This window comes from Sander lucioperca, chromosome 21 (assembly GCF_008315115.2).
Source record: "Sander lucioperca isolate FBNREF2018 chromosome 21, SLUC_FBN_1.2, whole genome shotgun sequence".
NCBI classification, from domain to species: Eukaryota; Metazoa; Chordata; class Actinopteri; order Perciformes; family Percidae; genus Sander; species Sander lucioperca.
The window spans coordinates 9,042,953-9,054,832 of NC_050193.1; the positions used below are offsets into that span (position 1 = coordinate 9,042,953).

An 11,880-nucleotide genomic window follows, 5' to 3' on the forward strand; every position below is an offset into this window, starting at 1 on the left:
TGATACAGGCCCAAAGCCCTGAGTTACTCAAGTTCAGATTTGGCAAGAGCTTTCCTCATCTAATGAGGGTGTTTCTAACTTGCATTTTTTCACAAAATAAATAAGTAAATAAAATGAACAGTTCTACTTATATATACTATTTTTTTTAGGAAGATAAAACATAGTCATAGTAAGTCAGAGTTTAACTACAAGGGTCATAATGGGGTGCAGACCTATGAATACAACCATAACAGGGTATTGGGGTGCTGTTTGGCCTTTAACAATTTGCGTTGTGTTGGAAAGTAACACCAATGAGTCCTTTTCCAATGAAGAGGTGTATATAATTACTCACTTTTGTCTGGTTTGTATTATGGTCAATGGATTATGTCTTCAATTGGGATTGTTAAATGACACGTAAAGACATGTATCACTGTTCCCAGGGGTCTCCTCATATTCATTTTTGGCTGGTAGAGGGGAAGGTGGTGGAGATAGTTGTAATGGACTAGATCTGCACCTGAGAGGAAGATGACCCAGAGCAACCAGCTGGCCTGAGTATATTCTACATTTTCTTGTCAGGTGTACCCTACTCCGCAGCACTGTGGAGATAGGTCTTACAATGTGAGATAGGTGTACCTTTACTCCATCCCAACTTCATACTGTAATTACCATCTTTACACATCTGGGTCTGGCTAACATGATTTACAACCCTAATTTTGCTTACATTCTTTTTTTTAATGGCTATTCAACCTTGTTTGTGAAATTGTGAAAAAAAGTAAATTCCCTCAATTGTTCATTTGGGGGCAGTGCAGGTCTAGTTATCCTCACAGGTAAACGTAGCTTTCAGGAGAAAATTTTGCCATTATAATTTACTGTACACTACTAATACTAGTAATGAAAATAATATGTTGTCTCTTTCTTCCTTCTCCATCCCTTATGAATAATAATTGATACAATTTTTAAATCTTAAAAGAAACACATACACAAATTACATATGAGCTAAATGTGAGTTTTCCCACTTCTCCTACGAGGACCAGTTTTTCCATTATTGTTTTTATTTCTATACTTTCCTGCGTAAATAAATGAAGGCTGAGCATTCTGCTTTGAGTAAGGTATGTAGAGTTCTGGGTGTCTAGACTGGCACTGGGTGTCTGGTATTAACAGGGAAGAAAAATAAAGTCATGATTGGGACTGTATGTATAGGGAAGCACATGAATATATAGTTTGTGTATACAGTATTAGGTTAAAAATCAAACTTGACACTACTAAAGCCAGACTGGCACAACAGGTTTTAAGCTTCAGTCAGCTACCATCTTAACAGAAAAAATTTGTCTGTTTTTCCAGATAATTCTGTTAATCATGGAGAAATGACACACTCTTGACAGTTGGAGAGGTTTTAGGGACAGGCCCTCAACATATTGGTAGATCTCACAAACAAGATCATCCCAGCAAAGAGAACAGCATGTCACATCTCATCGTCTATTTCCATGGAGTCTCTTTAAAGTTGAGTATTAACTATGGTGTTCAGAAAAATCTTCTCAATAACTTCTAACTTATATTTTACAAGGTATGTAGGAATAAGTAAGACATATTTAAAGAGTACATTTATTAAAAACAATAGAATGACATTTCTTAAGAAAATTGCAGTGGGAATGCTGGCGATGCACTGCTGGCTAGGCCACCAGGAGCTTAACGGCATTGCTTGGAAAAATGTAAACTTAACTGCTTGAGAGTTTTACTGTTTTATGAATCCAAGATTTACAGCATTTAATGGATGGATGCTTATCCTGCAAACAGTCCTTTTGCCCGCAGTGCTTAATAGATTGATTTGAACAGGCACTGTTTGTGTAGACTACACTGTTTGTGGAGGTGTGGTAAAAACCAGTAGATTATCAAGGCTCCATGGAACTGAGCCTCTGCTTTCTAGGAAATCTGAGTACCCAAAAAGACACTGATGAGTATGAACTAGTTCTATAATCTAGCAGTGGTAGAGTCAGTTCTGAGTAACATGAAGCACATGCAATCATTCAGTTTGCACTGAATTATTCCATTTATTCATTTAAGGACCCTGTTGAGACTCTTGACCGATTACATAGGATTTCATGACCAAATTACCCCAAATATGCATGACTAGGAAGCATTGTTTATTCAACTAAATGTGACTTTGGAATGAATAACGATCAGCAGCTGACCGGCTACTTTATTTTTGGTACTCATTAAGACAGCTGGTGAATGTTTCTCTCTAAGAAGCGTATCTCAGGACTCAGATGAAGGGAAAACATGTCCTGTTAAACGAAACTTCTGCTTTGCACAGGCAATCTGACTGTAAATGTATGTCCCCAATGCTCAGTATTTATTCAATTTAATAAAGTCATAGTGTTTAATAAGAAAACTATAAATGCCAATGCCGTTCAGCGTCACTGACTGACTGTTAGATTATCCTGCATATGGAGAAGCATTCTAATATTAGAGCACAGACCAGCAGACAGGACATCTGCATCCTGCCGAGCTCTCTGCCAGAGATGCTTAGGGGTGACACATCTGTTGGAAGCTGTCAGCAGCTCTTTCACGTCATTACAGAGGCTGGGTGGGGCAAGGCAAGCCACTTGGGGAGTGCTATGGAGGGGTTCAACTAGAAGAGGCCTGAAGTCACCCAGGTCAAAAAGTTAGTCAGAACTCCCTTGATAGTCATAACGCACAAGTTTACTCTGAGCTGCACATGGGTATTTTCCAGAAAGATGCTAGTGTTTCATCTCTGCTGTTCATGGGAATTTCTGCCTTGGCCTTTCTCACTGATTTCAGCTTATAATTTTCATGTTAAGCGATCTTCAGTTGTTGTTGTTGTTGTTGTATATACATTTTTGTTAATAATTTTTCATTGAAATTTGTTAGAAGCGTAGAAGGGTTGGATTCATTTTTTTTAATTTATTTTTTATTATTTTTATTGGCTTTCTTTTCAAGCTGATACTATACAATGACAATATCAATGCACAGAATGTCTTACAAATGACAACATTAGAACCAAAAGACCCAAAAAGCATAACTCAATGAAACTCATTGTCTAAATTCTGGGTCAAATTTTCGGTCTTTAATACACTTACACACGCATTACACATTATAGACACAATATAGATTGCAATTCAAGACTCACACATGGAAAAGAAAAACACAAAATACAAAATACAAAACAAAACAAAGCAAAAACAAACAAAAAGAGGCCTTTGCGAATGACACGATCCTGCAGGAAGTGTACATTAAATGTTATTTCAATTTACTTATAGCACACATCTAGAATTATACAGTGCAGATTACAGATTGACAGAGGGGAACTGAATTGATTTCAGATGTTCAAGAAATTCCATATTTTGTAGAATTTAGTGGTGGAACCTTGCAATGTAGCCCTCATCTTCTCTAGCTTGGAGTAGGACAAAAGATCTCTCAGCCAGTGAAAAACTGTGGGAAGAGTGTTAGATTCATTTCTGCAGAGGAATATTTCTCAAGACAGCTAATGACATGCAGGCTTTTGTGTAAGTAGGCTTTCTTAAAAACCGGAGAACCAATTCAGACACTGACTCAAGATAAACGATATGGTCTACCTTGCACATGTTTGTGAACACTGTGCAGAGGGAATACATACTAATGAATTCAATGGTACTTCAATAAAAATAGTCAACCATATAGAAGGAAAAACTAATTTCTGCCCTCAACAATTGTTGCTGAGATTGGTTGTGAGAGGAGAGCCAGAATGTGTGAATAGAAGTTGTGTTGACTGAATGTACATTCATCAAGATTTCTAAAATTGCATTATAGACCTACTGCTTCTATTTCAAACTAGTTCACTGACAAAGCTCTATGGCAGAATCATTGCTTTTTTAAAATAATTATAATAATCTGCAGACTGTGTGCATTAAGGTCAAATCAAAGAAATAACACAGTAAATCAGTCAAAGAGATATGAGAGATTCTGTCCAACAGTGAGTTAACAAGCTTCTTCCTGTCTTGTGGCTGATTCCCCAGCTGTAAATGGGTCAAAGCAATTTAGGAATAAACAATATTCACAGTGAAAAATGTTGAATGAAACAAACTCTTATGTGCACATACACTAATGTAATACCTATCTTACCTGGACAGGAAATTGTACAACCTTTAGCCTACTATTGGCAAATGCATCATTTACTCGATGTCACCGCTGTTATGTTCTAATATCTGTCCAATTACAATAACTATGTGCATGTTATTCCAGTCAAATACATTCAATTGTTTATGTGGGATTAAACTGTTGAGTCACGAAATGGCCCACTTTTGATTGCTCACACGTGATTTGAGCTTTCCCCATGACCCAAATGGTAAAACATTTGGTCTAAATAATTCCCTATAAACTAATATCTGGGTCACATACAGTATACCATCTCTGTAAGTTTTATTTGTATAATGGTCCATGTCATACTAAAGAGTTGCATTAGCACTGAATGACTGTGTCCGGTAAGATCACAACTACCACTCATTTGGAGGTGTGACCAAAGAAAATATTAAATAAGCCTCACATCTAAATGTGAAGTTCAAAGTCTCACTAAAGCTACTCTTAATTAGGTCTTCACTGCGTCATAGCGGTGGTCTCTCTGATCAATCAATCAATCAATTTTATTTTTCACATGAAATTATATGAGGTACAATTCCAGTGAAATGTTACCCCATCAGCTCCTTAAACTTGTGCATGATTCATCATAAAGCAGAATGAGGTAATCATGCTAGCAGATTCATTAGGGGACTGGTGTTGATTTCCCTACCCTGATGAGAAAATCATACTCATGACATGGCCGAGAAGCAAAGGGATTTCACTGCTGGATCTATCCTTTGAGAGCAGTGGGAATTAATTAATGTATGTCAGTGAGGTTTGAAAGATCAAGACAGAAAATCAAATCCCTTACAAAAGGCAGTAAAGTTTTATTAGCCAACCCTAATGCTTCATGTAGTTTTGCGTTTTTAAATGACCAGATCTACACCTTTGATACTTTACAGATTAACTGCATCATAAGCACAGTATGTAATCTGTGATGCTGTTCATCATGGGAAAATTCATTATCATTATTATTATTATTATTATTATTATTCTTTTATCACTTGTTTTCTGAATTTTCACTTGTGTGACTAGAACTATTGAACTTTGAACAATATAGTTATCATTTTTAATTGGCTAAATGTCCTTGACAAGATTAGAGGTTTCAGCCGACACCTGAAGGGAGGATTTCTCGAGGCCTTAGGAGGTCTGAGAAAGCTAAGAAACTGATAATAATGTAACTGCCAGCTTATTAAAGGTCCCATGACATGGTGCTCTTTGGATGCTTTTATATAGACCTTAGTGGTCCCCTAATACTGTATCTGAAGTCTCTTTCCCGAAATTCGGCCTTGGTGCAGAATTACAGCCACTAGAGCCAGTCCCACAATGAGCTTTCCTTAGTATGTGCCATTTCTGTGTCTGTAGCTATTGAGGAGGAGAGGGGGGGGGCAAGGTGGAGAGTGGAGGTGTGGCCTTGACCAACTGCCACTTTGCTCGTTTGAAAGCCATGATGTCTCTCTCTCATGGGTGGGCCAAATTCTCTGAGCGGGCAAAGTAGAGAAAGGGGAGGTAAATTTCCAGATTGGCCCATCTGAGCTTTCATTTTCTCAAAGGCAGAGCAGGATACCCAGGGCTCGGTTTACACCTATCGCCATTTCTAGCCACTGGGGGACCATAGGCAGGCTGGGGGAACGCATATTAATGTTAAAAAACCTCATAAAGTGAAATTTTCATGCCATGGGACGTTTAAGAAACTCCTTATATGGTCAAAGGCAGTGATGTAATGAAACTGTTGGCTCATCTTCAATGTGTATGTCTTTTGTATAAAGTATCTGTGGGACTGCCCTGCAGATAGATTTTTTGCAGACTCTGACACTCTCAAACTGTCTCTTCACGTGCACGAGAATAAAACACCAACAAAGACAATTATTGACTAGAAGATCTTTTATTGAACAAATCCTTGTTACCAAAATTTCCGTTATAAAAGCAACTCAATTAAGATGTTGTCATTACCAATATTAACTCACTTTAATTTAGTTATCAGTAGTCAAACACTAAGTGAGCCTAATGTGAAATCATTCAAGTTGCCAGTCTAATGAGGCTTATGACTGCACTGACCTGTGGATGATTGAGACCTGATATCACAGGAATATAGGTCAATGAAGGCTGAGAAAAAGGTGGACAGGGTAGGTTTTTATTTGCAGTGCAACAGTATGTGTGTATCTCATTCCTATTTGTATTATGCTGATACTGCAAAGAGAGAACGCATATGTTCATGTTGCCAGCTGAATTTAAGAGGCATTCGGCTGTTGCTCAGAAATACAGTAGACAAGAAGCACTAGTGATGCTTACCTGTCCATATTTTGTTATTTTGCCCAGATTTGCCCTTTAATCCTGTGTCGTTAATCTAATTTCAATATGAAGATGCCATGTGTGCAAACAAGCAAAAAGAACACTCAGATATAAATACATGACTTGAATACACCTCTTCACTTATCTATAGAACAGACACATACAGACCATTAGACCATATTTGTGCCTGTGATTGAATATTTTACTCTACATGCACAGCACGTGCTGTGGCACACGTGTAGAGCTAGGTAGCAACAAGTGGCATTAATCCAGGTCAGGTTTGTTTGTTCTGTGTATCAATAGATTGTCTGTGGCCTATTTCGAGGGAAATATAGGCCTATAGGCTATCCATTTATGAGTCTTACATTGACAGCAGGATAACCCCCTAAACTGACAATGAACGTCATATTAGGCCTCTCCTCAAATATATTTTATGACACAATGGACGCTTAAAAAAACAGGGGGGGGGGGGTTGTTAGCTGTGACTTGTGAATCCTATAACTTAGGCAAATGGAAGTGGTAGGTTGAAACTTGAGGCAATATTGCCATCCGTCCACTTATTTTTGTTGTGAAAGAAGTGACATATGAGTAAAATATTCTGAGTTTAGTCTGTCTGGACATTTGGGCACAGCTTTACAATAAGATAAATTAAAATACCTCAGTACTTCTGTTTCCTCAATATTTTTGATGGCCCTGCACCCAAATAGGAAGAAAGAAAATCAAAAAGGCTGTAGCATCTTGTATCACAATTTACTAAAATGCTATAGACCTATATATGCTATATTTGCTAAAATATTTATTTATGAATATACGACCTTGGGATCATTCATTTTTTCAATGCAAAGTTTTATTAGCCAACCCTAATGCTTCATGTAGTTTTGTGTTTTTAAATGACCAGATCTACACCTTTGATACTTTACTGATTAACTGCTTCATAAGCACAGTATGTAATCTGTGATGCTGTTCATCAGGGGTGTCCCTGCATTGGCAGGCTGGCAAAAAGCAACTCAATTAAGATGTTGTCATTACCAATATTAACTCACTTTGATTTAGTTATCAGTAGTCAAACACTAAGTGAGCCTAATGTGAAATCATTCAAGTTGCCAGTCTAATGAGTCTTATGACTGGCACTGACCTGTGGATGATTGAGACCGGATATTGCAGGAATATAGGTCAATGAAGGCTGAGAAAAAGGTGGACAGGGGTAGGTTTCTATTTGTATTATGTTGATACTGCAAAGAGAGAACGCATATGTTCATGTTGCCAGCTGAAATTAAGAAGCAGTCGGCTGTTGTTCAGAAATACAGTAGACAAGAAGCACTAGTGATGCTTACCTGTCCATATTTTATTATTTTGTCTAGGTTTAACCTTTTATCCCGTGTCGTTAATCTAATTTCAATATGAAGATGCCATGTGTGCAAACAAGAAAAAACGGATACCCAGATAGAAATACATGACTTGAATACACCTCTTCACTTATCTATAGAATAGACACATAGAGACCATTAGACCATATTTGTGCCTGTCATACACTAATGTTTACACTAGTTGCCATGTCACTATAAATACAATTAAATTAAATGTTTTACTTTACATGCACAGCACGTGCCGTGGCACACGTGTAGACATAGTAGGTTGAATTTAGGTATAGATGCTTATGGTTGCTAGGTAGCGACAAGTGGCATTATTCCAGGTCAGGTTTGTTTGTTCTGTGCATCAATAGATTATCTGTGGCCTATTTCGAGGGAAATATAGGCCTATAGGCTATCCATTTATGAGTCTTATATACACAGCAGGATAACCTCCTAAACTGACAATGAACGTCATATTAGGCCTCTCCTGAAATATATTTTATGACACAATGGACGCTTGGACGTAAAATATTCTGAGTTTAGTCTGTCTGGACATTTGGGCACAGCTTTACAATAAGATAAATTAAAATACCTCAGTACTTCTACTCAATATTTTTGATGGCCCTGCGCCCAAATAGGACAAAAAAAAATCGATAAGGCTGTAGTATATTGTATCATAATTTACTAAAATGCTATAGGCCTATACCTGCTATATTTGCTAAAATATGTATTTATGAATATAAGACCTTGGATCATTCATTTTTTCAAGCAGTGCAATTCAAACTTTTTATGGGCTGACGTCATTATATGATGTGTGACGTGATCTATCTGCGCCGCGAAGCAGGGAGAGTGATGGCGGTGTCTCAACCAAAGCAAGATAAAGAGAGCGATGATTGCTCTTTGCTGCCTTTAGTTCATGATATAATAAAATGGTAAGAGTTCCGGCAGATTCGTGTGGGTTTCATGTTTACTCTCGGCTTTGTGGAAACCACTTTACTTGTTGTAAACCGTTGTTTTGGTGGAGTTGCTAAGATTGTTGACCTATTAGCTAAAGCTAACGTTAGCTATTACCGCTAGGCTAGCTAACTAGAAAAGGTAAATGTCCAAAATAACAATGTAGGACTGACATTTCCCCTTATGTACCTTACTTTCTTGAAGCATGGACAAGGACAGCCAGGATGTCCACCAAGAACTGGCCAAGCTGAAGACAAAGATCCAGGAGGCTCGGGAGCAGATATCCAACATGCCCGGGGTAGACAGCAGTCCGCTGGAGCAGCAGCATCAGCTGGCTACGCTTCGGGAGCAGGTCCGCACCAAGAACCAGCTGCTGCAGAAATACAAAAGTCTGTGCATGTTTGACGTGCCAAAAGCATCATGAAACTGAAGTCTGGATTACTGACTGGAGGAAGCTCACACACACTCGAGGTGCATTAGGGACGTCACGTTTGTTTTCATCCTCACCCACGGACCAGACGTGGGATTCAAGAATACGGAAATTGACGAGGATTTATGTTTCCTCAGTTGCATCGGAGTGATGTTTTTGAACCTCCCATAATGTCCGGATTTTGTCCTTTTTTGCGTTGCAAACTTGGTTATGTAGACCTACTATTTGTATTGAATGTAGCTTTTCAGTGTATTGTGTTCTCATCTTGTGATATATTTCAATATTCCTATTTTGTAATAAAATGAAATGATTATGAGATACCGGATTAAAGCCTTTTTTAATCAGCCTATTAGTCATAGACATTAATTTGAGCCTGTAGCTTCATCATTAATTATGCGTCTTTTTGACGCAATTAAGCTACTTTTTTTTACTTTGTTTACTGTGTTTGTTGCTTTTCGACTTGAGGGGAATTTGGGCCCAATTATTTCATAGTGGAATATACTATTTAGGCTATCCACACTTAACAGCTGATGGCACAGGGCTAAAATACAGTGAGATGTGAGTGAAACTGCTTAAAAACGTGTTTGGGGACTGGAGTGTGTGTGGGTCCCTAATGGACCCTCAGCTCACTGTGTTGCAGTTTTAGTTTATCTGTGTATGAAGTGGCAGGGTAAGCTATCAGGCAACATATGATGTTAAATGGAAACTATTTTTCATTAGAGGGGAACTGCTGCACGAAATGTTTACTGCAGTCTTTCATGTAACTTCATTGTGTTTTGCTTGAAAAGAAAGAGTAGAGGAAGACAGACTATGAAAGTAACAAGTTGTTTTTAATTTTCTCTTATCCAAAAGTTGACGTAGACATAAATAGGCTACACATATTTGTTCATAATGCAACAAACATTCAAGTTCCACCAAGTTTGAAAAACAAGATAAATGTAAACATTGCCGTTCTCGGCAAGCTAATGTAGAGGCAGATTTTACAGCATTTTCGGAGCATCTACTCATCATTCACTACACTGGTGATAGGCCTATGAGCTGAGCCACTTTCCCCATGTGTCTCATCACAGTTTAAATCATTGTGTCTCTGGCGCTGAAGTCTAGAGGATTTGGGCATATGTTGCCCTGCAGAACGGCTCAGCTTTAGCTCTGGAAAGTCTCACAAAAAGTCTCTTTCACAAAGACAAAGAAAACGTCAACATATGATGCAGCCTTTTTCTTTGGTCTGCCTGCCTCCTATAGCTTTCTCCTTTATGTACATCAAATCACTGTGCACGCTGGGTCTCCGTGCAAACGGCGCCACGCTCCCGTACGCATTTCCATCTTTGCACTTCTTGTTTCTGAAGGACTTCCTGTGAAGAACCTCGCAGTACTGCATGGAAACTTTGCAGTGCCGATCGGGGCTCATTTCGTTGGGCAGCTTGGCCATGGTAAAGAGAGTCTGAAACATTTGGTCCACGTTAGTATTCTTCTTTGCTGAGACTTCAAAGTAAGCGCAACGCTCGTCTCCACCAACCAGCTGCTCGATCTCGTCCTCCTGCACCTCACGGTAAAAGTCTCTGTCACATTTGTTGCCGCAGATGACCAGCGGGACCTCCACGTTCTCCTTGGTTTTGTTTCGCAGGCAGGACTTGGTCTCATAAATCTGACGTTTCAGGCGCTGCACCTCCTGGAAGGAGTCTCTGTTGTCCAGGCTGAATACCAAGATGAACACATCACCTGGAAAACACAAGAGAAGACAGGTTCAATGCCAAGTAGTAATACAATTTGAATAGAAGTCAATAAACTCTGCAAACATCAGCATGCTATGGGCTTTGGGTTTTAAAACTCTACTCACCGGTAAGAATTGAAAGCCTCCTCATTGCAGGGAAGGGATGATTTCCAGATGTGTCCAAAATGTCCAGCTGGTAAACGTCTCCCCTGATGCTGTAGAATTTCCTATGAAAGTCCTCAATAGTGGGTGTGTACTGATCTTCAACTCTCTCTTTCAGAAACCTAGAGATGATGGCTGTCTTCCCAACTTTAGTGGAGCCCAGAATCACCATCCTGTGGCAATTCTTGGCCGGTGTGTCAAACTCATTCTCAGGTGGTGACATTTTCTTAATCATGCAGCAGTTGCACCCGAAGGTCGATGCAAAAGCAAGATATGGTTTTAAAGTCCTTTTAGTGATGTGAGGGGTTTAACCTCGCTATCTCTCTGAAGCCGGAGGACAGCAGGCTGGGGATTTATGGGGAAAGTACGCCGCGCCTCCCAAATGCGTCATGCGTCACCCTCCAGCTTGGGGAGCTGGAGCAAGACCCGCTATTATAGCCTTATGGCTGTTTTGTGCGTCAGCTCTGTCCACCCCTTATCTATAGAAAAAGGGGTGGAAAAGATGACTTGTTTTCATATAGAATGCTTAACTGTTAAAACATTTCACCATATTTGAGAGTAATTATCACAAATTAACATCCTATAAGTGGCAATAATGTCATTTGACATTTTTAGAATTTTAAAATATGAACTGCTTCATAAGCACAGTATGTAATCTGTGATGCTGTTCATCAGGGGTGTCCCTGCATTGGCAGGCTGGCGAAAAGCAACTTAATTAAGATGTTGTCATTACCAATATTAACTCACTTTGATTTTGTTATCAGTAGTCAAACACTAAGTGAGCCTAATGTGAAATCATTCAAGTTGCCAGTCTAATGAGTCTTATGACTGGCACTGACCTGTGGATGATTGAGACCTGATATTGCAGGAATATAGGTCAATGAAGG

At 39.0% G+C, this 11,880-nt stretch overlaps 2 protein-coding genes across 2 annotated transcripts; one reads left to right on the plus strand and one right to left on the minus strand.

Annotated features, from left to right (window-relative positions):
* Nucleotides 1–8,543: 8,543 nt before the first annotated feature.
* On the plus strand, nt 8,544–9,438 carry med9 (mediator complex subunit 9). Its single transcript, XM_031312931.2, has 2 exons — nt 8,544–8,668; nt 8,895–9,438. The coding sequence occupies exons 1-2, from the start codon at nt 8,544–8,546 to the stop codon at nt 9,112–9,114; spliced, it is 345 nt and encodes a 114-aa protein (XP_031168791.1). The 3' UTR covers nt 9,115–9,438.
* A 495-nt stretch (nt 9,439–9,933) lies between these two features.
* Nucleotides 9,934–11,392, minus strand: LOC116059686 (dexamethasone-induced Ras-related protein 1-like). Its single transcript, XM_031312930.2, has 2 exons — nt 10,958–11,392; nt 9,934–10,839 (listed from the first exon to the last, which is right to left on the minus strand). Exons 1-2 carry the CDS (start codon nt 11,226–11,228, stop codon nt 10,316–10,318), a joined length of 795 nt encoding a protein of 264 aa, XP_031168790.1. The 5' UTR covers nt 11,229–11,392; the 3' UTR covers nt 9,934–10,315.
* Between the last annotated feature and the right edge of the window lie 488 nt (nt 11,393–11,880).